We start from the raw sequence: 25,000 nt of genomic DNA on the forward strand, positions 1-25,000 counted from the left end.
CCATGTGCAGTCCCCCTTCTGTCCCCCACTGCGATGTTCCTGTTATGTAGACATCGTCGGAGTAGAATATTTATTCTGTGTAGGAGTCATTATTTTAGCAGGCCTCATTATTACCTGCCAGTAATTCGTCATTCTTCTGGTCTGTGTTTGTTATGTAAATATAATTAGGTAAGAGAACCCTTGAGTTTACGTAATTTTCCCTCACATGAAGAAGGCCTTAAGCCATAGATTTCCCTTGCTTTGTCTACGAATTGTCCTAATATTGAGTCAGATATCATACCCCCTCCATTTTAAGACATGAGAAGTGCCAGTTCCACAGCGTATGTGTCAAAATATTTTGTTTAGGTGTATGCTAGGTGCGAAAAGTGACTGCAATCAGCGTTAGGTAATTGATAGATCACGTGCATGCCAAATTAGTTCACGAGAAGAGAGAGCGTATTAACAGTTCCACAAGATTTTGTGTTATCACATGTTAGCTGCATGTTTTACGAATAGGAAGCTAGGGAACAACTGCTGGTTTGGAGCTGGTACAGATTTCAGAGGCTTCCTCTAAGTCCTTAACCAGCATTTTTATCAGAAATGAAAGGCTTTGGCAATTTGATGAAAATCACCCCAAGCAACCCCAAGCATTTGCTTTTAGAGTAAAATGTATAACCAGGTAGTTAAAAATGCCAAGTACAGAGACTTTACCAGCTAGGTACTGTACTCTGTTAGTGCCCCCTGGAACTTTCCAGAGGTATATTCTGTAGATATTTTAATTCAACAAAAGCAGATATGTCCAATGAGGCAATGAGATCAATGTTTTTAGTTCATTCCTCCAAAAATAACTCCATTACAGTTTTCACAGATGGCTCGAAGTCAGATGCTGGCATTGCCTTTAGAGTGGTCTTTCCTGATGTAAAAAGAAGTGGGAGATTATCATCTGTTGTAAATATTTTTACAGCAGAACTGCATGCAACTGTAAAGGCCTTAAAGGAAATTTTAACTCAGAATGGAAATAGTTTTACTATGTATTGTGACACAAGAAGTGTTCTTCAGTCTTCAGAATATTTTAACTTTTGTAACCCACTGATTTTAGAGATATTGGAATGGCTGGTTTAAGCGAAAAGAAGAGGTAAAGAAGTAAAATTTTGCTGGATGCCTTCCCATGTTGGGGTGGTTGGGAACGCTCGAGCAAGCTGATCAACTTGCTAAGTCAGCAGTCACCACCCCAGAACCCAGAAGAGGCCTACTACCATATGAGGATGTATGTCCTTAGTAGATCAGAAAATTAAAAGGCTTGGCAGTCCCTTTGGGAAAATATTGCAACAAATAAACAAATGGTGCATTATTACATCATCAGTGTCTCCTTACTCATATCCCTATACGCAAAGGAGACAAGAAACAATGTTGTGCAGGCTAAGGATTGAATATACATGTCTCACTTATGGCCTCTTGATGTCAGGCAAATGTCCTCCTTTCTGCCATGACTGTATTGTGTCCTTGACTGTGAGACATTTGCTGGTTGAATGCCTGTCTTGGGAATCTAAGACATGGGTTCCTCTCTTGGGGATGTGACAGAGACGGACATTTTATGTTTGCAACAATTCTTGGGGGGAGGATTGAAATTTAGAGCAGTTATATATCTTTGTTAGGGAGGTGGGCCTCCTCAACAGAATTTAGATCATATACTGTACATATACAGTATGTGTGTATGTATGTGTAGTATATATGTATTTATAGATATGTTTATGTATTTTTGTATTTTTGCACATGAAACTCCTTTTAAAGATATTTATTTATTGATCTTTTTATTTCTTTATTACAGCATCAATAACCTAGATGTGTGATGCCAGTGTTAATAGCCATAAATCAATCAGTCAGCCTTGACTGTTAGACATTTGCTGGGTTAATGTCCCAGTCTTGGGGATCTAAGACATAGGTTCCTCCTTTGGGGACATAACAGAGATGGATATTTTATCCTTGCTACAATTCTCAGGGAGGATCGTAATATAGAGCTGTTACATATCGTTGCTAGGGATATGGGCCTCCTCAGCAAATTTTAAATGGTATACTTATGCAGAATGTGTGTATGTATGTATAGTATATATGAATAGATATGATTGCATATGTTTATTTATATTTGTAGATATTTCTCATGTGAACTCCTTTTAAAGTCATTTATGTTATGTATGTTGTGAAACCAGTTTTAGCAGCCTAAATCAATCAGTCAGTCCTCAAACTCAAAATCATCTACTAACTCTAGCACATCATTCCACTGTAATTATTGATTCTTTAATATCATCTTTTCCTTCTGCATACAGTCATACCCCAAACTTACGCGAGGCTAGGTTCCAGAACCCCTCGTGCAAGGTGAATATTCGCATAAGTTTGGCACGGTCTCTAAAAATGCTAATAAATGCTTATTTCTAAAGTTTAAACACTAAATATGACCCTAATCATGCTCCTGATTTATTAAGCTAACTTTTAAATAAAATTAAAGCTACTGTAATTTCTTTTAAAAGTTAGCTTAATACATTACCCTTAAAAAAGAGCATTAAGTAAAATGATGAATGGTAAAGCACCAGGTCCATCAGAGTTCTAAATTGAAATGATCAAATTACTAGGTACAGAGGGGGAGAAATGGATGCTGGATTTATTAAAAGCTATATGGGAAGAAGAAGAAATGCCAAGGGACTGGGAGGAGAGTCTAATGGTATATATATATACAAGCAGAAGGGAGATGTCATGGAGCATGGTAACCTCAGAGGTATTAAACTAACAAAGCATGGATCGAAAGTTTTAGAGAGGATACTGGATGAGAGATTAAGAGAAATTGTAAAGATTGGGAAACAGCAGTATGGATTCATAAGAGGAAGAGGGACGGTGGATGCCATCTTCATAGTAAGACAGCCACAGGAAAAGAGGTTAGAGGAAAACCAGGAGCTTTATTGTGCACTTACAGACCTGGAGAAAGCATACGATAGAATCCCAAGAGAAGTGATGTTTTGGTGTTTGAGGAAGAGGAAAGCCTCAGAAAAGTTGGTTAGGCTGGTCAAGATGATGTATCAGAGAATGAGCACAAAAGTAATAACAGCAGTTGGGGAAACAGAAAACTTTGAAGTTAGTGTTGGGGTCAGCATTAAGCCCATTTTTGTTTGTGCTGGTCGTGGATGTGTTGAGTGAAGAGATCAGGAATGAAGTGCTGTGGGAGTTGTTGTACGCTTATGATCTGGTGATTACTGCTGAAGATGAGGAGGACCAACAGAGAAGGGTTGGAGAGTGGCAGAGTCTTTAGAGAAGGGTGGCTTAAGGGTAAACGTGAATAAAACAGAGGTTCTAGTGAGCAGTAGGAAAGATAGAGACAGAATAGTAATACAAGAAAGAAGAGGCTCTATTATAAAATAGGTGGAAAAGTTTAAATACTTAGGATCTACTTTAAGGCAAGAGGGAGGATGTGAGGCTGAAGTAGACAGTAGGATAAAAGCGGCGTGGGGGAAGTGGAGAGGTGTAGCTGGAGTTGTATGTGATAAGTAAATGCCAATCAAGCTAAAAGTCAAGATTTGTAGCACAGTGATAAGACCAGTGTTAATGTATGGATCAGAACATGGGCTCTAAGAAGAAAAGAGGAAGTAAAGCTTGAGAGAACAGAGATGAGAATGCTGAGGTGTATTATGGGAATATCGCTGCTTGAGAGAATGGAAAATGATGAAATAAGAAGAGGAGCAGGCTTAGTAAAGATAACAGAGGTGGTAAGAGAGTCACGATTGAGGTGGTATGGGCATCTTCTAAGGATGGGTGACAAGGAGGGAGTGAAGAGGGCTTGGGAAGAACCTGTTAGAGGAAGAAGATTGGGAGGGAGACAGAGAATTAGATGGCGAGATAAAGTGAAGGAAGATATGGAGAGAAAAGGTTTGGTGGAGGATGATGCCTTTGATAGAAGGCAGTGGATAAGGCGCGTCAGGTAACCAACCCCTTAACATAGGGATAACGGTGGGAAAGAAGATTACCCTTAAAAAAAGAAATAAATGGTTGACGTAAAAATAGAGTTGGAAGAGAATTCCTGTCTCTCTCTCTCTCCCCTTCGACCGATCTATTTTTAGAAGTCTTCTCAACCTCTTTTTAAAAACTTCTTTATTCTACGTTTCTTTCTCTTTGTTCTGAAATGCTTTTTAATGAACAAACAGTATTTTTCATTTGGACTAATAAAACTCTTAGTCGTTATGTGTCTGTGTTTTAGAACGTATTTGCCACACTAGCACATTTACACTTCATGAATGGTACAGGTAAAATTAGATCATTTTAAACTATCTACTGTACAGGTAAAGACGTACAGAGAAATAATAAGTTGTAAAAATATGTGACCGCTAACTATGAGAGAGAGAGATAAGGATTGCCCTTACTTTAGAGAGTGAAATTATTTATTTATTACAGAGACAGAGAGAATAACAAGAGAAAGAGAGAGAGATTGTCCTTACTTGAAATATCAGATTAAAGTATTTATGAATTATTATGGAGACAGAGAGAATAACATGAGAGAGAGAGGGAGAAGTTATTCTTACGTTAGATATCAAAGATGAAAATTCAATATTAAACTAACTTTTAGATGAAATTAAAGTTACTGTAATTTCATTTAAAATTTAGCTTAATACACTACCCTTAAAAAAGAAATAAATGGTTGACATAAAAATATAGGAGAATGTGAAGATTAGTGTACTTTTTCTCTCTGTCCCCATTCCACTGATCTATTTTTAGAAGTCTTCTCAACTTAATTTTTAAAAACTTCTTTGTTCTGTCTTTCTCTCTTTGTTCTGAAATGCTCTATGTCTCTGTGTTTTAGGACGGCACATTTACAGTTTGTAGATGGTACAGGTAAAATTATATCAATTTAAAATTATCTACTGTACATTTAAAGACATATAGAGAAACAGTAACACGTAGGTTGCGCTAACTACGAACAAGAGAGAGGGAGAGCAGTTGTCCTTACTTAAGAGTGTGAATTTTTGTATGAATTATTACGGATAGAGAGAGAGAGAGAGAGAGAGAGAGAATTACGTAAGAAACCTTTGACCCGCTAATCAGCAACACCCCTTCTTGTCATGTTAAATGGACATGTCTGACAGCTTTGCCTTCGAGCTTCTTACAAAAGATGAGGGAAAAATATGTTTGTTTAAAATATGTATTAAGTCTTTTGACAACAGGAGAATTATGTGATGACCTGTCAGTGACTTCACGGCAGGTGCATTTGTTCTGACATTGGAATTTGCCCAGTCGGATGCAGAGAACTATTTGATCATGGTCCAAGCACATGGAAACAGCATGATAGAACATTGAACCAATGCGCTAGAAGTGCCCAGGTTCCGGTGGGGGATGTGCATTTGTGTATGCAATCTCCCACGGTATATTATCCGAGGGATAGATTCTTGCAAGGCATTGCATTAAGAGATCTGGGTCTATTTGGTTAGTGGTGAATTGTGTTAAGATCGCCACTATGAAGATACATTATTTACGGCCATAGTAAACTAAGTAAAATCGCACAGTGACATTTACAGCTTTTCCAGACTTTAGAAAGAAAACCCCCGGTTGAGAAGCTGTGAAACTGAACGATATCTACATAATGAATTTTCCCATTTGTACATTTTTCTGTTTGAACATGTATGTATGTACATTCACAACACTATTTCAGGTTTTAATATAATGATATATTTCTTTCTACAGGAATTCGAACATCATCCTGGGAGGACGAATATTTGGAAGTGGTGTTTTTACTCTTACTTACGATATGACGTTTATTGTGGTCTTTATGACCTTATTACTTTGCTTGATGACCAGGGTGTTTTTCACTAGTATTGCTTGGCATAGAATAATGACTATGCTTGTTTGTGAAACAGTATTTCCCCTAGTTATGTTTTCCATTGATAGGGGGTGTGAATCACTCCATTTCATGACCGTGGTTTTTGCAGAGTTACTTCCGTTAAGTTTGTCAATAAAGCCTAGTTTGGTATATCAGCGTCTCATTTCAGTAGGCCTTTGTGTAAAGATAGGTTTATTGAGAGAAGTTTGACAAAGGGGAAGGGATTTGCTGACCCAAGGAAGAGCCATGGCTACCACAGACATCTTAAAGAAGTAAGATGATTGATTCTGTTCTTAAAACAGATACACCAATAAAGGATGGCCCTTCAGAACCCGGGGCCATTAACATATGTATCACATATGAATTTTGTAATTAGTTATATTATTATTATTATTATTATTATTATTATTATTTAATCTTATTAATATTTGAAAATTAGTACTTATTATTGGGTAAAAAGTTTATCATACAAAACAAATAAACATATACATATACTATAAAAATTCTCATATCAGTAAAAGAGAGAGAGAGAGAGATTTATTACTTTTATTATTTAATCTTACTTAATTTATATATAAAAGCTTGAAAACATATAAATTACATAAAAAATTAAACAAACACTTTTGCAGGGTTTCTCAGTATTCACAAATGTTCGCGTGTCTATGAAAAACTCGTGTATGACATTTAGTTAGGTTCCAATGAAATGTTCGCATGTCAGTGAATTCACGCAACTCGAATCACGCAAGTTTGGGGTATTACTGTAATGCTACACTTGTTTTTTCCCACCTGTACATCTTCAAACTCATTCTTCCTCTAATACCTTATCCTATCTATCACTCTTCTCGCCTGATCAATCGTCCTTTCATTCACAACTTCATACCTCTGTCTTCCTACACTCATGATTGTTTGATAAAAGTCCAACAGTCTACCTTCCAGAAACTCGCCCAATCCTTGCAACTAATGATGCTTACTATCTCCATACTTTTCTAAGCAGTATCTTTAATACTCCTTAAAAAATTCATTTATGTCCCTCCCTTGATATGAAGTCCTTTCCAATTTTGGGTAATTCTCTGAGTATTGTATTCCTGTGAACCTCTTGCACTCCCTCATCACTCGAACTTTCTATATCTCTGTCCGTTTCTTCACTCCCTTCTGACTCAGAGGGCATCAATAACCTAGATGTTGTGATGCCAGTTTAAGTAACCATAAATCAATCAATCAATCCTTCCACCTCAGCTAATGTTTCCCTTTCCAGTAGTAATGAAATCTTCAGTTGATTCTAAGCTAGATGCATTTTGAATGTCAATTTTGATTTACTCTTACATTATTACACTTAAGGACTCATTCTATTCATAGAGGTTTCTCCAATGAAATTATACAAAGTTTGAATGATACAAATATTTTGTAAGGTATTTTGTCAGATATAGTCACTTGATTTTAAGTTTTTTGATCAGAAAGTTTATTGCTCAAAACTTAGAAAATATTTTGCAGCCTACTAGCACAAAATACTAGACAAATAATTGTGTAATCTACTTTAAACTTCATTTGTATAAACTGATTTTTTCAGGTGCATGTCAAATTTTAAATTGCCCCTAAAAGGGAAAAGTTTTTTAATATGTTCACCAAAGTAGTAAGTCAGAATGAAATGAAACTTGGCTAAGTAGTTTGAGTTGATTCTACTAACCAACACATCTAACTGTAATGTTGAGGCTTATGTGATAGGAAATACAGTAATATGTAAGACATTTCAATTGTTGTTAGATATATTTTATGGAATAACAAATTTGAATTTCTTTTACCCCTGTCATGTATATTAGCTTATTAAAAGAAATGTGAAGAGGGACACTAGTGTGTATATGACAGTATCATTTAAAATATAGCTATGAGACTTGAAAAATGAGAAGTAAGCCCCATACTTGAAAATTGTATATTATTTGTAATACAGTAATGTCCTAATTTACAGATGCGCTTTTCAATTTGTTGCTGAGACTGGCTACAGCAAGTAATGGAGATGTGTTAACGTGTCCTTCTTCACCCTTGGTTGGTGTAGCTTGTGCATGTTTACTGTCTTTGGTAGTGGCCCGTGGGGAAACTGGCAAATTTCTCAGAGCTACAGCAGATATTCTTATGACATCCAGACAGCTAGCAAGTCAGAGCATCCAGGTACTGTACAGTATTGTACTGAGGTTCCAGTAATTTGGCTGGCAAACCTTTATTCCTAAAGTTTTGAGAACTTTTCTGTTGTAGTTATGTTTGTACAGAGTAAAACCATTCCCTTAATTGGATCCTATTACTTCAGAGTTTTTTAAGGATAGCCAACTAGAAAAACTTAGATGACAAACTTGATTTTAGTTTGGTGAGATTGTCCATTAAGGGAGGTCTAACCTTTGCTGTCACCAAACTTGTCTCAGTTTGAAGCTTTGATCCAGCATCCATGGACAACCACTTATGTTCTGAATTTTATGCTTGATTTTGTGTTTCATTTTACAGCTGTGTTTCTCATTTTCTCCTTCTTTTTGATCTGTAGGCTGTCCCTAGATCTCAGCAGTCTTCAGGTACCAGGCACACGTCTGGGTAGTTTGGTCTTGAGGGCAGCAAAATTTTTATTTAACAAACAAGTTTTCAGTACAGACATCCAGTGAAAAAAATTCAGCAAAATTGAATATATCACCATCAGATGTTTTTACCATCATTCCCTTTAAAAAGTTTAAGGTTATAAGGCAAGGTTGCTGGTCAGGAGCAGAGGCAAGTTACAGGTCATTACACTGTTGCACTTCATCTGAGAGACCTAATGTATACACATTGTCAGCGCTAAACCCTTCACCTACATAAGGTCTGGTTGAGCAACCCAAATGTCAGCTGATGACTTAGCAGGTAAAACTATGTACCCCCCCCCCAACCCTTCTTCCAAACCGATCCCTCATTTGGGTTTGAACGCTAGACCAATTTAGTAGAAAGTCACTGATGATAACCAATGAGCTACCCTGACATATATCGAGTTGGACGTGAAATTAGCTCTCTCCAGTCTCCTCTGACCTGTTTTCGTTTTCCCCAAACGCTCATCAGATCTTGATCTCTATCTCTGCCCTTTTTTCATTATTCTTAAGCCTTCCTACCCGTCTTTGCTGTGATACCTCCACATCTGCCACTTCGCTGACTCAAATATTGCTCATCCCTCTTGTCACATGGACACCATCTCAGTCTTTGAGTTCTCGGTTTATTTTCTAGCCTGAACACAAGTTATCTCAACCGTTTCCTCACATGTAGTTTGGTTTTTCCCCTGCACTCTGGCCATAAATCTTTACGTTATATAGTCATACCCTTTCAAAAGCTCCATAGGCTTTGTTAGTGCCCATGTTTCTGCTGCATAAAGTAACAGGGCCCTTATGTGTATATCATAAGTCTTAGCTCTCTGCTAATGGAATATTTTTGTCCAATAGTAGTCTAGCCAACTTAATCATTTATGCTGCAGTTATTTTTTTATTGTCCTTTCAATCCCTCCATAGTATAATAATACCTCTTTTTATGTGGTTTCTTTTTCTGGAGTTTTTAATTTTATGGCAGTTTTTGTTATCAATACAGTATACACCAGTTTCATCAACTCTAAAAAGGCTGGTCAGCAACAAGTGTTGAAAAGTCATAAAAATACAAAAATAACCTAAAACGGTAGAAAGTGCAAAATCACATAATAAAATGCTGCATTGATGGAATATAAGTTAAGTACCAACAAAAGGAATGGAAAGTGACAATGTAAAAATGATTGACACCCATCTAATCCTGAGTGGGACCAGAGAACAAAAGATGTTACAGTTTTATAATACTTGACAGCAAAATCAGATGTAAAACTTTAGAATGGTTCCAACTTCTAGACATCACTACTCAGAATATCACTTTTAATTTTGTCACTGCCAGTACTGCTTTTATATATGCAAAACATTTTGATCATAGATTTTTAGAATTTTGACTTTATGTTGCCACTGCCAGAACTGCTTTTATATATGCAAAACATTTTGATCATAGATTTCTAGTATTTTGATTTTTACGGCTTTCTTCACGGACGACTACTATGAAACAAAATAGTTATTGTGTACAGTATCCATTAATCTAGCCTCATTTTTTTATAACATTTATATGGTAATTCCTAAACTATTAAGGTCTGTACTTAATGACAGTTTTTGAGGAGGTATTTTCCATTGGTGGAATACAATAATGCATTTAGCAGCACCAGCAGGCATAATAAATAATGTTGATAAAAAGTACCATATGTCATGTATGCAAGCCTGAATGTGCATCTGTCTGCTAATTTTATACAGAGGCAGAAGACCTCTAGTACTTTGGTATCTCCTCAATAAACATCTAGTAAACATTTCATCCAAATTTTGTTTTTATATAAGTAACTTACTAAGTAATTATGCAGGTATTAGTTCCTTAACCTACGGCAGCTTAAAAATTCCAAATTCGTGTGGTGGCGCTGTTATCGTTAGTGCGTAGGTGACAACGTCCCACCCACCATCCGGGACTCGAGGAAACAACGCAGCTGCTTCTTCACTTTTCGGCTTTGTCTTTACATGAATTGCCATTGTTGAATTGCTGTTCGAGTTAACTTTAGTTTATGTAGTTAGCGATGTCAGATTCCAGTTCATCTGGTATTCGCTTTTGTTCCGAGGGTTGTAGAACTAGGCTAACTAGGCTTTCATACAATTCTCATACAAAATGCACTAAATGTAGGGGGCAAGAATATAGTAAGGATAATACCTTCCATAGAGTGTCAGGATTGGGAGGATAAGAAATGGAAAACCTTGAAATCTCATCTCAAGAAATTAGAAAGGGATAAGAAGAGGAAAGCAGCCATTAGGGCTGAAAGTAGGGCTAATGCAGATTCCATTCCTTTGAAAAATGTAGGGGATGACAGAACTACTACTCCTCCAATTCCTCCCCCTTCTCCTATCCTAAATCCTCCTACTTTACCATCTACTCCTGTTCCAGGTTTCCATGATTCCACTCTCAGTGCCATTGCCAGCCTCGAATCTAGGTTTGATCAGAAATTTACTGGATTATCTAGTACCATTATGGAAATGGGATCAGCTATTAAATCTCTAATGGAGAAAAAATGTAAGTGTTGACAGTGCAGTGAGAAGTGATAGTGCTGTGAGTATTGAGGAGGTGGCTGTCCATCCCACCAAGTGCTGTGAATATTGAGGAGGTGGCTGTCTGTCCCACCAGTGCTCCTAGACGAAGTTCACTGTCCTGCTCCCCTTCACCGGGGAGAAGACATACCAGAGGTCCAAGGGAGGCTGGCGGGGTTTGCATACGGGCCTTCACCCCCTCTGTTGAGCCTGTCATGTGCTCCCAGGCTTCAACTAAATGCCATCGGAAAGATGTTCCTGTGCATCAACTTTCTTCTGATTCTGAATCTTCCAGTCTGCACAAGAAGCCATATCGCTGCTCTTCTTCGCGCCAGCTCAAGAGATGCAGATATTAGCGACTCTTCTCCCGTGGCTGTCAAGAGGTACAGGGAGACTAGCCCACAACCTTCCTGCAGTTTTCAAGTCCAGCCTGATTCTCCTGCTCATCTTTGTCATTTCTTCAGAGACAGTCCCAAGCGCTATAAGCATTCTAAGAACCCATCTTCTTCTGAGCGCCAAGTGCCCACTGACTCGCACCAGACTTCCGCTGATGAGCGCCTGGCACCCGCCGACTCGCGCCAAAATACTGCTGTTGAGCGTCTGGTGCCCGCCGTCTCACGCCAGAATACCGCTGATGAGTGCCCAGTGCCCACCGTCCCCCTTCAGACTTCCACTCTAGAGCGCCCAACGCCAACTCCCGAACTTCCAACACCAGCAACCGAACTCCCAGCTTCTGCTTCTGGAGCCCATGCACCTTCTGTTATTCCGTCTTCCTCATCGGTCCAGGAAGATTCTTTAGCCCCACTAAGGTGCCAGTTGACCGAGCTTATGGGTCTTTTGAAGAAATCCTCCTCTGCTCCAGAGTCCAAGGATAAATCATTGTCTCCTATCTCTTCGGAGGAGGAAGAGATTGTTCAGGATACCATTCCCACTTCTTCCTACTCGTCTCTTCTGTGTGTCCTAGATAATTTCACTGACTTCTTCGTGCCTGCTTTGCTTACTTCTCCAGCTTGTACCTTCCTCATGAAAAGGCATTTGTCAGAAGGTGCCAGAGTACCCAAGCTAGTTCTTTCCTCCTCCTCAAAGAAAGCTCTCAGAAAAGTTCATGCCTGGCTGACCGCTGAGAGAGAACAGGGCAAAGCGGCTTACACGTTTCCGCCCAGCAAATTGTTGAAGATGAGGTACTCTTACTATGCCACTGGGGAAGCTCCTTCTTTGGGAGTTCCCGCCTCCTCCCAAGGGGACTTCTCTGGTCTGGTAGATTCATCTCATAGAACGGCCTTTTTGACGGCCAAGATAATGTTTTCCTCATCTGAACTAGACCACCTTATCAAGAATATATTTAAGGTGTTTGAGATATTTAGTTTCCTAGATTGGGCCATCGGGCCGCTAGGGATGAAGATTGAAGACTGTCCTGATTTAGCTGAAGATTTTGCCTCTGATTGGCTAGGAGTTCTTTCATGCTCAGACAGAGTAATTAGAGATGGCTCTTTAGAACTCGCCTCCCTATTTTCTATGGGCATCCTTAAGAAGAGGGAGCTCTGGTGTTCGCCTCGAAAGGAGTCACGCCGACTCAGAAGTCTGCTCTACTTTTCGCTGCTTTAGACAAGTCTCGCCTCTTTCCTCAACACATAGTGAAGGAGATTCTTTCGGACTCGCAGAGTAAGTCCACCTCTGACTTGTTGTCTCAGTCCACTAGATGTCCTAAGGAGCCTGTGCCTTCCACATCTTCAGTCTCAACCCTTTCGTGGAGGGAGAGCTAAGACCCAGCCTCGACGTAGATTAAACTTCCAACCTCCTACGAAGTCCATTAAGAGGTCTTCCTTCAAATCCAACCCCAAGAAGTGAGAAGTTAGACCTCTGTGCCCAGGTAGGAGCCAGACTTCTACTTTATTGGGAGGAATGGGAGAGCAGAGGAGCAGACCCCTGGGTGATCAAGGTTCTCAAGGAGGGCTACTCCATTGCTTTCATAAAAACTCCTCCTTTAGTTACATCTCCAATTGCCTTGACAGTGTATTCAGAAGGTTCCACGAAGTTTTTGGCTCTCTCTCAAGGAGTCGAACTCCTTTCCAATGGAGCAGTGAAAGAAGTGCTAGATCCCCACTCAGAGGGTTTCTACAATCACCTTTTCGTGGTTCCAAAGGCCTCGGGGGCTGGAGGCCCATTCTAGATGTCAGCACCTTGAATGTGTTCGTACTGAAGACGAAGTTTCACATGGAGACCATTCACTCATTCATGTCCTCAGTACAACAGGGGGACTGAATGGTCACCTTGGATATGCAGGATGCATATTTTCACGTCCCTGTTCATCCAGACTCATGAAAATTTCTACACATCATTTTTCAGGACAGGATACTACAGTTCCAAGCCCTATGCTTCAGCTTATCGACGGCTCCTCAAGTTTTCACACGAATCCTTGCTCCTCTGGGAAATTGGCTTCACCTTCTGGGAATCAACATCAACTTATATGTAGACGATTGGCTTCTCCGCTCGTCAGAGGAGGAAAAGTGCCCGGAGGACTTGAGAAGAACTCTTCGCCTGACACAGGAGTTAGGCATTCTCATAAACAAAAAGAAATCCCTTCTGACACCGTCTCAGGAGATTCCCTATTTATGGATGATACTGAACTCTCAAACTTTTCAGCCTTTTCTGTTGCCCAAAAGAGTCGAGAACTGCCTTCAGACTGTCGGTCAGTTCCTTCTCTTCCTTCCTGCTCGGCAGTGCAGTGGAGCAGTTTGTAAATCTAGGCAGACTGCACATGAGACCCCTTCAGTTTTTCCTCAAAGCAAATTGGTGCAGAAAAACCCAACCAGACTCTTTCATCTTCCCGATTACGTCGGAAATCAAAGAGGATCTCCGGTGGTGGTCGTGTGGAGAAAGACTTCAGGGAGGGTAATCTCTTCTCCCAGTGCGCCCAGACCTCCTATTTTATTCAGATGCCTCAATCTAGCCTAGGGCGCTCTTCTGGAAGGTCAGGAAGTCTCTGAAACGTGGACTACGGTACAACAGAGTGCTCACATCAACGTAAAGGAACTGAGAGCAATTCACCTGGGCCTTCAATTCTTCTCAGATCTGGTCCATGGCAAGAAGATTGTAGTGCACGCGGACAACACCACAACTCTTGCATACATTCGCAAACAAGGGGGCCCACTCATTCCGTCTCTCTGTACGAGACAGCGAAGGATCCCCTTCTGTGGGTGGAAGAGAACCAAGTCTCTCTTGTCACCCAGTTAATTCAAGGGAGAATGAATGTGATTGCGGACGAATTAAGCCGCCTCAAACAGGGCCTTCCAACCGAATGGACCTATAAAATCCTGCAATAGAGCGCGAGAACGAAAGTGAAAAAAAAAAAAAGTATTGGTGCGTCCCGAAGAAGCAAAAACACTTAGAACTGTTAGCGTCAATAAATTGAGCCAGACCCTGACAATGATAACAAGAAAGGTGTTTGTAAAATATCATTACGAGTGTGACCAAAAAACAACCATTTTGTAATGCGTCCCATTAACGTATTGTTATTTCTCACCTTCTTGCCTTCAAGATTCTTCTGTGTCGAAACAGCCACCCACAGCGCCTCTCTCGTCGTCTGCCGCTAATTAGTCTGTTACTTTGAAGGGAAATTATCGTAAAGTACTGATATCTCTCAGAAAGGCGTATAGAGACAAGTTCTGTAATTTCTTCACTTTAATAACGAAATATTACTTATAAAAAAAGTTCAGTACAAATTAACATGTTACAGTGGTATAAACAAATTCACTCTTGTAAAAATAGTTCAACTCAGTCTATGTGGGGAGCACGAAAGCAAGGGGAGATGTACTCTCCTTGGTGGATGTTGTCTCGAATCTCTCTCTCCTCAGTTCCTCTCCTGGCTCTCGAACCGCTGGATTTCATGTTATCTGCAATCTCCACCTCCTTCCAGTCCTATTGGAAGGATTTATCTGCAAGGCCTCTCCTTCAAACAGTTGATTGGGAAGGACTTCAGTGGGTGTGATTCAAATCTCTCCTAAGAGGACTTGATTGGAAATGATCTTAGGACGGGGTGTGAAAGAGCCCTCCCTAGAATGTTTGATTGGAGGGTGTTGAAGTACATCACTTTGTCCAGCCCCCAATTTCCTGGAATTTCCATGAAAATGCCTCCTATTGAAGGCGGGGTTATAGAGCTGGCTGGTGTTAGCTTTTTTGGCGGTGCTGACTCATGACTTGAGTAAGCTAATCGTGAGGCCACAGTTTCCAAATTTTACGATCAATTTTATGGCTTTGGGCGCGATATACTCACTCACTGTTTTGAGTTCGTGGAATAAGTTTTTACTTCAGTCATCATATCTTAGTTCTCGGCAACAACAACAGCTTAGGCGTTATCATTGTTCTCTCTGCCTCTCCTTGATTCTCTCTCTCTCTCTCTCTCTCTCTCTCTCTCTCTCTCTCTCTCTCTCTCTCTCTCTCTCTCTCTCTCTCTCTCTCTAACACCACTTAACACCACTACAGATTGTTTTTTAAAGTGTTCATCAAAGTCAGTTTTCAACTTAAGTCACGAGTCATGGAACAGTTTAATGATGTTAGGTGAGGTGATATTGTACAGTGTATTCAATATATATTTTTTTTTTATAAATAATACCCAATTTTTTTTACACTGTATATAATTTTCATACAATGTCTGTGCTTATTCCAACTCAGTTGATTGTTTGTCTGAGAATGAATATCAGTTCTCTCTTTTTGTGGCTTTTCTAATGGAGAGATGGTTAGACAATTTTCAATCACTGTTAAAAGAATTTCAAACCGTAGAAAAGCCTCCAGCCACAAAGTGACTGTCTCTTTTGGGACACATGGCCTCTTTAGAAAAGTTTATTAGTTTCATTTCAAGAACTTTTGGGATAGGTCTCTTTTTCTGGACATGACTCCAGTGTTAGTTCCTTCAGATCTTTTGGGATGTCTTCATTTCTGGGGAGATTGGTCAAAACTGCTGATGGGTCTGCCTTTAGACCTCAAGAATCCAGAATTCACATTGTCCTCAGATTAGGGAGCCATTCTGAAATTGTTGAAATGTCAAGGAGGTAGACTGTAGAGGAGCAGCAAGCTGCATATGAACAACCCAGAGCTTTTGCAGTTTGGAAGGGCCTTATGCAAGTAAAACATTTAGTCAGAGACAATGGTCACAGTGTTCCTCCATGAGATTGGTCTCTTCATCCACAGTCTGCCAGAAGTTGTGGAACTTTTGGTGGGACCCAAACAACAATCTGTTTGCAACTGCCCAAAAAACAATACTCCCTTTGCTCAGTCTTCTTCCCTTGTAGAAACCTCAGCTTCTAATTAGAATGAAACACATCCATGGGACAGTCCCTGCTCACGTTTGAGTGAGCGAGACCACTCTCCCTGACCCAGGCAGACATCGTCATCGCTGGTTGATAACCACCCAAACCCTCGCTTAGCTGCTGGGACTTCGGTCTTCGAAAGGCGGGGCGAGGGTGTTCACGATCTCTCACTTGTTCCCTCCTCTTCAGAATTTTTTTCCAGAAGACAGGAACCTGACAGGTTCAGGGCTTGGGACCGGAAGTTTCTCGTTCCCGTTCTGGCTCATGATATGAAGAGTTACATTTCTGGTCCAGTCAGCGGACTGGACAGGACGTTTGCCGAATGGTTAAGGGATCACTAGGGGCTCTAGTGAGGTTTCTCTCTTATGGAGTTAAAGAGACACATTGCAGAGATCATTGGAATGATATGTCTTTTTACTGATCCCAAGGGAGAGACATTATCTTTTCTTGCCCCTTGCTTCCCTGGACAAGAGAGTGCCCCTGGTCCTGTTGTTCATGCAGGCACTTTCTCCGCCTCCAGCCCACCAGAGGAAATATCACGTTCTCTCAAAGAGATCACTGCTGTCTTTTAGGTTGAGCTGGACCTTACTCGTCTGTGTCCCAGGCTATCCCTAGAACATCTCTGTGCAGAGGGAGTCTCCCTATAGCAAGCCAGAGCAGCATTCCAGTTAGTCTTGCAGATAGATCTCTGGGTCTATCATTGACCAAGATCATTTTTATCCTTGGCCCTCCATACAGTCGACCCCCAACTATCCATGGGTCAGGATTCGCAGCTTCACCAATTTGCAGATTTTTTTGTCGAGTAATATTCACTAATTACTGTATCTTCATGTTATTTTCATGACTAAATAAATTTTTTATGATAAAAAAATGATTTACAGTCAACCCCCTGTATTCGTGGGGGATGCGTACCCCCCCCCAGCAAATAGCTAAAATCCGTAAATACTTTAAAACCCCTCTAAAAACACTTAGAACTGCCTATTTTGTTAGTTTAAACACAAAAACTAAAAATGCTTGTACCTGAGTATTAAAAGTTTTATCACAAAAAGTGCATTTAGTCATGAAAATGATATGAAAATATAGTAATTAGTGAATATTTTTGGGGGTTTACTGTACTAATTTTCAGATATTAATATTAAAGTAAACACAGGAAAATATCAATAATTTTTTTTTTGCATATATTTAAATATTTCTTAACTCAGAGAGAGAGAGACTTGTGTAAGCCTGAGAAAAGCAACAGGTTTGTAAGCTTTGCCCTAGTAATAAACTGGTTTTCTCCTTTCCTTATAGAGGAACCTTTCAGTGAACCCTCCCGGTGGCTACAGCTCCTTAAACTGGTTTTCTCACCTCATTATGTTGTAAGGTACTCCGCCAGAGTATCCTCATCTTACGTTTGTTTATGTGGACTGAGTTTAAAACGCAGTCAGAGAAATGTCATATCATCTTCAATACTTCTCCATAGTTGTGAAATGAGTTATCGTCTTGGGAATAGTAAAGTTCTTCTGGTAGGGTTTAGACAAACTCCATAATGGGATATCTGTTTATATTCTGGATAAGGTTTTTTTTTTGTACAACAGAGTAACAATGAGTCTACACAGTATGGTTTCCCATTATGATCTGTCTGAAAAGCACTTATACAACTACATAGCAAGACTTACGACTTACACACACACGAACACACAATGACCTCTTTCCGAAGGAATTCTCACGGTCTACGTGACAGCTCTCAGCTCCGAACAAAAAGAGGATGCTGACTTATGCTGACATACCGTCTACAAAGCAACACAATGCAAACATTCTGTTGACATGCGATTTGATGGCCCAGATCTGTGAGTCATACACAACTCCTCTCTCGTGCCCACACAGATATATATACTTTTTCCAAGTCCGCTTAAAGCAGTACATTAATGGAATTATGATTCCATTTTAAAACATGTCTAATTATGACATTTGCTCGGCCACGTAAAAACATAATAGGAACGAAATCATCAAAACATTCATTCACGAGCTAAGTATAACTACTCAAAAGCAAAGCAAAAAAGTTATACAACTCCAATATTCATTATACTTATAATGCAAATGAATAACAGATACATAAATCATATATAGATAATCTATGTAAAAACAGTACGTATACGTAGTAAAAATATTTGTGCACAAGTTACATGAATACATATGCAAAGATGAAGATTAAAATCAATGCCTAATAATGTATCCAGACAAAATAATGATAATCATATGATGAGGTTATTTAAAGTAGATAATTATATAAACCAAATAGTTATCCTGATAGATTAATCAGTATGGACAACCAGATTATGAAATGCATATCTTGATTGATCAACATGCCACTACACGTATATATTGACACATATGTAGTATAGTTTATTAAAGAAATAAATGTAGCCATTATATAAGAGTATAGTTAATACCACCAATTTTCTTCTTCTCCCTGCATTTATTACCCGTGCAATAAAAACCTTTTCAGTCTTTCTCGGTGCAGTCGAGTTTTAATGAAAATAATGGCCAGTTATCTCACTATTTAACCCTAAACACCCAATTGTTTATGTCTAATGGGGACCTACGAGCATCACAGGATTTCGCAATGTCCTTCTTCAACCCTCTTGTCCTTTTCCAAAACATTACGCTGGCAATTGCGCCCATGGATCCAAGCAACATACCATCGGCAATTAACACGTAGAGAAGAATAAAGTTGTGGCGAACAGTAGAACGATGCACAGGAGAAAACAGGTCCAATGCTGCAATAGCGTTTTCGACGGGTTTACTGTAGGGAATTGTCAGGCTTTGCAGCCTTGTGTTCCCCACGATGTATTGATGAAGAAATTACGCCCACGGATGATAGTATTTGCAGCGTGGATAACTAGCGGCGATGTTGGCGGTGCATCCATCATTAACGGCGAACATGTTTCCGATGACCTAGTTCCGTCGGGACAAACGATGTTGTATGCTTCCGCAGAGAAGACGAATGCCGTACCATTCAAAAGCCTGTGACGAAACTGATTGTCGTTATACCTGACCAAACCACCCAAACAATGTTCATGTGTATGGGGAGAGGTTCTGTTAAGTACTAAGGCCAATTCGCATGAATCCAAGGACACATTAGAAATATTCCTGAATTCAAACAAATCGATCCTGCATACCTTAAAACCCATAACATCATAGCAATCATTTAACAGTTCTTGATCTCTGACTACCGTATAAGCTTCCTCATTGGCGGAAACCAATACTAGAGCTGACAGATTATTAACCCTTAAACGCCTACTGGACGTATCATACGTCGACTAAAATTGTCTGTTGGGTGCCAAGTGGACGTACCGTACATCGACTACAAAAAATTTCAACCTTCGGTCAACTTTGACTTGACCGAAATGGTCGAAAAACGCAATTGTAAGCTAAAACTCTTACATTCTAGTAATATTCAATCATGTACCTTCATTTTGCAACAAATTGGAAGTCTCTAGCACAATATTTCGATTTATGGTGAATTTTTGAAAAAAACTTTTTCCTTACGTCCGCACGGTAACTCAGCCGAAAATTTCAGAAATTCTTTCGTCATTTTGTCGTAATTTTTGCACTGTTTTATATTAGCTGTTACGTAAAGTTTTATATATGAAAATGCGCGCAATTTCATGCAAAATACAACAAAATACAACCCATGGTTGTAGCTTTTATCAGTTTGGAAATATTTTCATATAAATCTCGATAACTGCCAAAATTTCAATCTTCAGTCAACTTTGAATTGACCGAAATTATCAAAAAACGCAATTGTAAGCTAAAACTCTTACATTCTAGTAATATTCAATCATTTACCTTCATTTTGCAACAAATTGGAAGTCTCTAGCACAATATTTCGATTTATGATGAATTTTTTAAAAAAACTTTTTCCTGACGTCCACGCCAGAAATTCTTTAAATCACGTTGTCGTAATGTTTGCACCATTTTATATTAGTCGTTACATAAAGTTTTATATATGGAAATGTGTGCAATTTCATGTAGAATACAACAGAAAATAACTCATGGTTGTAGCTTTTATCAGTTTTGAAATATTTTCATATAAATCATTATAACTGCCAAAATTTCAACCTTCGGTCAACTTTAACTCGACCAAAATGGTAAAAAAACGCAATTATAAGCTAAAACTCTTACATTCTAGTAATATTCAATCATGTACCTTCATTTTGCAACAAACTGGAAGTCTGTAGCACAATATTTCAATTTATGGTGAATTTCTGAAAAAAACGTAATTGGTGGTCGATGGGGTATCTCTCCAATCAGAGCTTCTATGCAGCAGATAGCGTACTTTCTCACCCTTCTCTGCCACAAGAAGCTCCTTTGTCTTGACCATTAAGGACGATAGAGCTGCCCTTGGCTGAGTTCTTTGGTTGAAGGAAATAGATCTTGTCCTCGTGAGGGATCTATACTTCTGAGAAGTTTCAAACATTCTTGCCCATCTGGGGAACTCAGGCCCCTGATTGGGTTGCGATTCTCAACTTTTGGAGCCTAGCTTATATGCCATACATGTTGAGTGGGTCATCAGACAGAGTTCTGACACTAAGACTGTTTTTTCTTTACTTACCCTAGCCACGGCAAAGAGAGTAGGTGAGTTTCATGGCCTTCGATGCTAGCACTTGATGAGAAGGGGATCTGAGACATAGAATCCATAGGTCTGTGATGCCAGATTCAAGTCTGTTTCAGTCTCCTCTGGAAGGACTTTGTGGATATAATTGGAACAAGATGTTACTTTGTCCGATTAGAGTGCTGCAGCACTACCTTCAGAGAACTCGTCATCTCAGACCTGAGTGTCGACGCCTCTTCATCATTAGTGATTTGGCCACAAAAGTGGTGTCCAAGAGCACATCCTCTTTCAAGCTTCGTGAGACAGTAACAGGCTTGCTCTTCTTTTGACGAGTTAAACGGGAGTTCGGTCTGGGCAAGAGATCACGAAGTCGCGGTCATCTCCCTGTCCCTCACTTTCTGGAAGAACCTGTTGGTTCAGGAGATAATACAGGCAGGTATGTGATTGCACCAGGCCACATTTATCTCATTTTATCTTCAGGATTCGCCCATAACTCTTTGGACATGGTTTTCCTTGAATTTTGTGGTGGCTGCCTAACAAGTTGTGTGGTTCATCCGGCTCCTTTAGGGGACACATGCATCTCATCTAAGGTGTTCAGTAAGCAGAAAAGAATGGGTGTGAATGACTGATATCCTCCCTTCTCTCTTTTACCAGCCTCTCTCTATAGACAGAGAGATAGGTAGCGAGCCGTCATTTGCTGGATGGACGAGTTTGCAGGTGATCACATGCCGAAGGCATCCTACTGTTCATCTTACTTAGATGGTTTGGATGCATGTCCCCCTCTCTCTAGGCAAGGGGAGAGAGGGATAGACAGTAAAACAAACCTGTTGGTCTTGTTAGCAAATTTTATTGTCTCCAACAGTCTTAGGTGCTTCCAAGCCCCTCCCCCCCCTTTTTTTTTTTTTTTGAAATGGCACAACTCAGTACTTTAAGCCCTGAAGTCTAGCAGTTGCAATGTCCCATGTGTCCAACAAGCTAAAGGTGCGGGATTCCTTCCTAAGCTCTTCCAGACCAGGGAGGTATTCTCCGGGTGGGTAGAACCAAACCAGTTGGTTCAGACCACCCTCCAGTGGGTAAGTCTCCTATGCAAAGACCAAAGGTTTGTATTTGTGTAGGAACAAATTGCATATTTTAAAATAATTTTTATTTTCCCTAACATACATACCTGAAGGTCTTTACATTTATGCCCCACCCCAGCCACCCCTCATTCTGGTACCTGGGCTGGAAGGCAAAGTGGAGTGCAGACTGACGAGTGGGCAGGGCTTCCCCCATACCGTCAGCAGCTAATGACCTTGTTTGAAAGTTAACGGCTGTTCCAGCTTATGTTCCTAAGCAAAATTCTTATGTAAAGACCTGCAGGTTTGTATGTCAGGAAAAATACAAATTACTTTAAGATTTGCAGTATTATATTTTATATATACAGGCAGTCTAAGATTTGCAGTATTATTATATTTTATATATACAGGCAGTCCCCAAGTCACGATGGTCTTGATCTAATCTTACAACATTTTTCAGAAATATACATAAAAAATTTGTCTCCGAATTAAGGCAAAAATCCAAAGTTGTTAGGCTGGGTACTAGTTTCAGAGCTCCCTCATGTAAATAAGTAATTGTTGCCATCCTCTCAGTATGCAAGCCAACCACAGGATTAAAAGTAAGGCTTTCTTCACTTTTTTTTATTTTTATAAAATTTTAAAAGTTAAGATCCGACTTAAGCCACCGCCTCAGGAACAGACCTCCATCGTAACTCGGGGACTGCCTGTGTGTGTATATACAATATATATATATAATATAGATACTATATATATCTGTATGTATTTATGTTTATATAGGATGTAACACGAGTTTATGCAAATGTTTTGGGAAATGAAAGGAAAAGTCATTCTGAACAGAAAATGTTCCATAAACATATACAATTTAAGGCTTCATTTGTCGGTGGGGAGAATTTTTAAAATAACCATTGTCATTAAACCAGCAAGTACTGTAAGCTGGCGCATACAGTGATGTAGTAGTGAGTAGTCAGGGATAATGGGGGGAAGGGTTGATGAAGTGCATTAGGCAACTAAATTGCTAAGCTTTTAATTATGATTTTCTTTTGCAGGTTGTTGAAAATGTAACATTAGTCCCTACAACTAGTAAATTACCTCTGAACAGACTTTATGTAATTAATTGTAATGATTAGCTTTACTTATCAAGAAAGTAGTGTAAATGTTGCTTGGCAACATTTATTTGTGATTGCTGAATTCCAGCGCAAACTGTCCTGCCGCCTGGTCACGGTACAGGCGGTCCCCGGTTATCGGCGGGGTTCCATTCCCGACAGTGTGACAATATCTGAAAATCGGAGATAACAGTGCTGATAACGGGATCGGTGCTGCTGATAACCGAGGATCAGCACCAGTAACCGGAAATCGGCGCCAATAACCGGGAATCTGTGTCGAAAATCCAGTTATCGTCGTCACTAGACAAGTGCCGTAAAACCAGATCTCTGATAACCGAGGTCGCCGATAACCGGGGACTGCCTGTATTGTTTAATCAGGAGTCAGGACTAGGCCTATGATGAATGAGTGATGGTGACAGTACAGTAATCATGATGACAGGGTATTGTAGGTTGGTAGGATACTGCACTTTGAACAATGTCAGCTTTTTTTTTTTTTTTTTTTTTTTTTTTTACCTCTTTTGATTACTGTCTGAATAGGCTACCTTTGACAGGAAAGAATGAAGAAAGTAAATTTTCCATGATGTTCCCATTTTTTTTTAAACTGACAGAGATGAAAGCGTTTTCGTAGGTGCGTTTTTTTCCTTTGACTGGGGTGTGATGAATACTTTTGATGGAGGAGAGATTTTTGACAATACGTTTTAAATCTTTGATCAGTGTTTAATGAATAGGCCTGTCTTTGGTGGAAGGTAGATTCATGTAGGCTTGCTTTTCTTTCCTTTATTGGAGTCCAATGAATACCATTGACAGAGAGGGAGGTTTCAGTGATGCATGCATTTTTTCCCCTTGTTCAGTATTTAAAGACTACATTTGATTTGGAGGTATTTTATTCCCATCAGTCTAATTGCCGATTTCCTCTTTTGTATAACAGTGGAGTTCACACCTGTGTAATCTAGAAAAGGAACTGTTGCAAAACCCATAAATAAACATCTTATCTGCATATTCCACATTACTGGAACGGTAAGGCATTGTCTCCAGTTTCTTGCTCTCAGATTGAATCCAGAATATGACACTTGTAACCCAGGCACACTCCCTATCTTGGTGGAAAAGCGAGACTGTTCAGAGTAACAAGTGAACTGATCAGCTCCATCCCCTCCCTCCCCATATCCCTGATTACTGACTCCGACATCCCGTACACCATGTTACTTGCCTGTTTAATGATTATAGTTATTTTAAAAATTCACCTTACCAACAAACAAAGCTTTAAAATGCATATGTTTATAGAACATTTTCTGCTCAGAATAACTTTCTCTTTCATTTCCCAAAATATGTGCATAAACTCATGTTACACCCTGTATATGTACTGTATATATGGGATGTCCATAAAGTCATGGCGCAGTTTAAAATACTTGTAGCTTTGTAACTATACATGATAGAATTAATCTGTTAAATGGATAAGAAACTCTATATTTTTTATTTGTCTTGTTAATTTTTATCATACCACCATCATTACTAATACAAAGAGAAATACAGTTCTATAGTTCTTGGAAAATATTTTCATTTTAGAGCTGATTTCCAGTAATACCTTCAGTTACATTATTTATCCTCACTTTCAAGGCTTCTAAAGGTCAAGGCTTAGTTTAATAAACAACACTTTCCACATGTCCCCATAAAAATAAATCCAATGGAGTCTAATCTGGTGAATGTCGAGGCCAAAATAATGGTCCACCTCTTCCATCTGTGAGGGAATTTCTCATTTAGAAACTTCCTAACTTGCAGAGCAAAGTAACAAGGTGCACCGTCATGTTGAAAAACTGTCTTCTGTATAAGTTCTAATTGGTCAAGCTTAGGAATAAAGTAATTTTGTAGCATATCTAAACAGTTATGACAATTAACACACCCTTCAAAAAAGAATGGCCCTATAACCACATTCTTCCCAAAGCATGCCAGCCATTAATTTTGATAGAATCTCTTTCTTGTTCA

General features: G+C 39.4%; 1 protein-coding gene across 1 annotated transcript in view; it reads left to right on the top strand.

Annotated features, from left to right (window-relative positions):
- hiw (highwire) overlaps positions 1-25,000 on the top strand; it is a 1,788,684-nt gene that overhangs the window by 135,292 nt on the left and 1,628,392 nt on the right. Inside the window, 1 exon segment of the mRNA XM_067112237.1 lies at positions 7,797-7,996. Within this exon segment, the coding sequence (XP_066968338.1) occupies positions 7,797-7,996 (200 nt within the window).

This window comes from Macrobrachium rosenbergii, chromosome 2, assembly GCF_040412425.1.
Source record: "Macrobrachium rosenbergii isolate ZJJX-2024 chromosome 2, ASM4041242v1, whole genome shotgun sequence".
Classification (NCBI taxonomy): Eukaryota; Metazoa; Arthropoda; class Malacostraca; order Decapoda; family Palaemonidae; genus Macrobrachium; species Macrobrachium rosenbergii.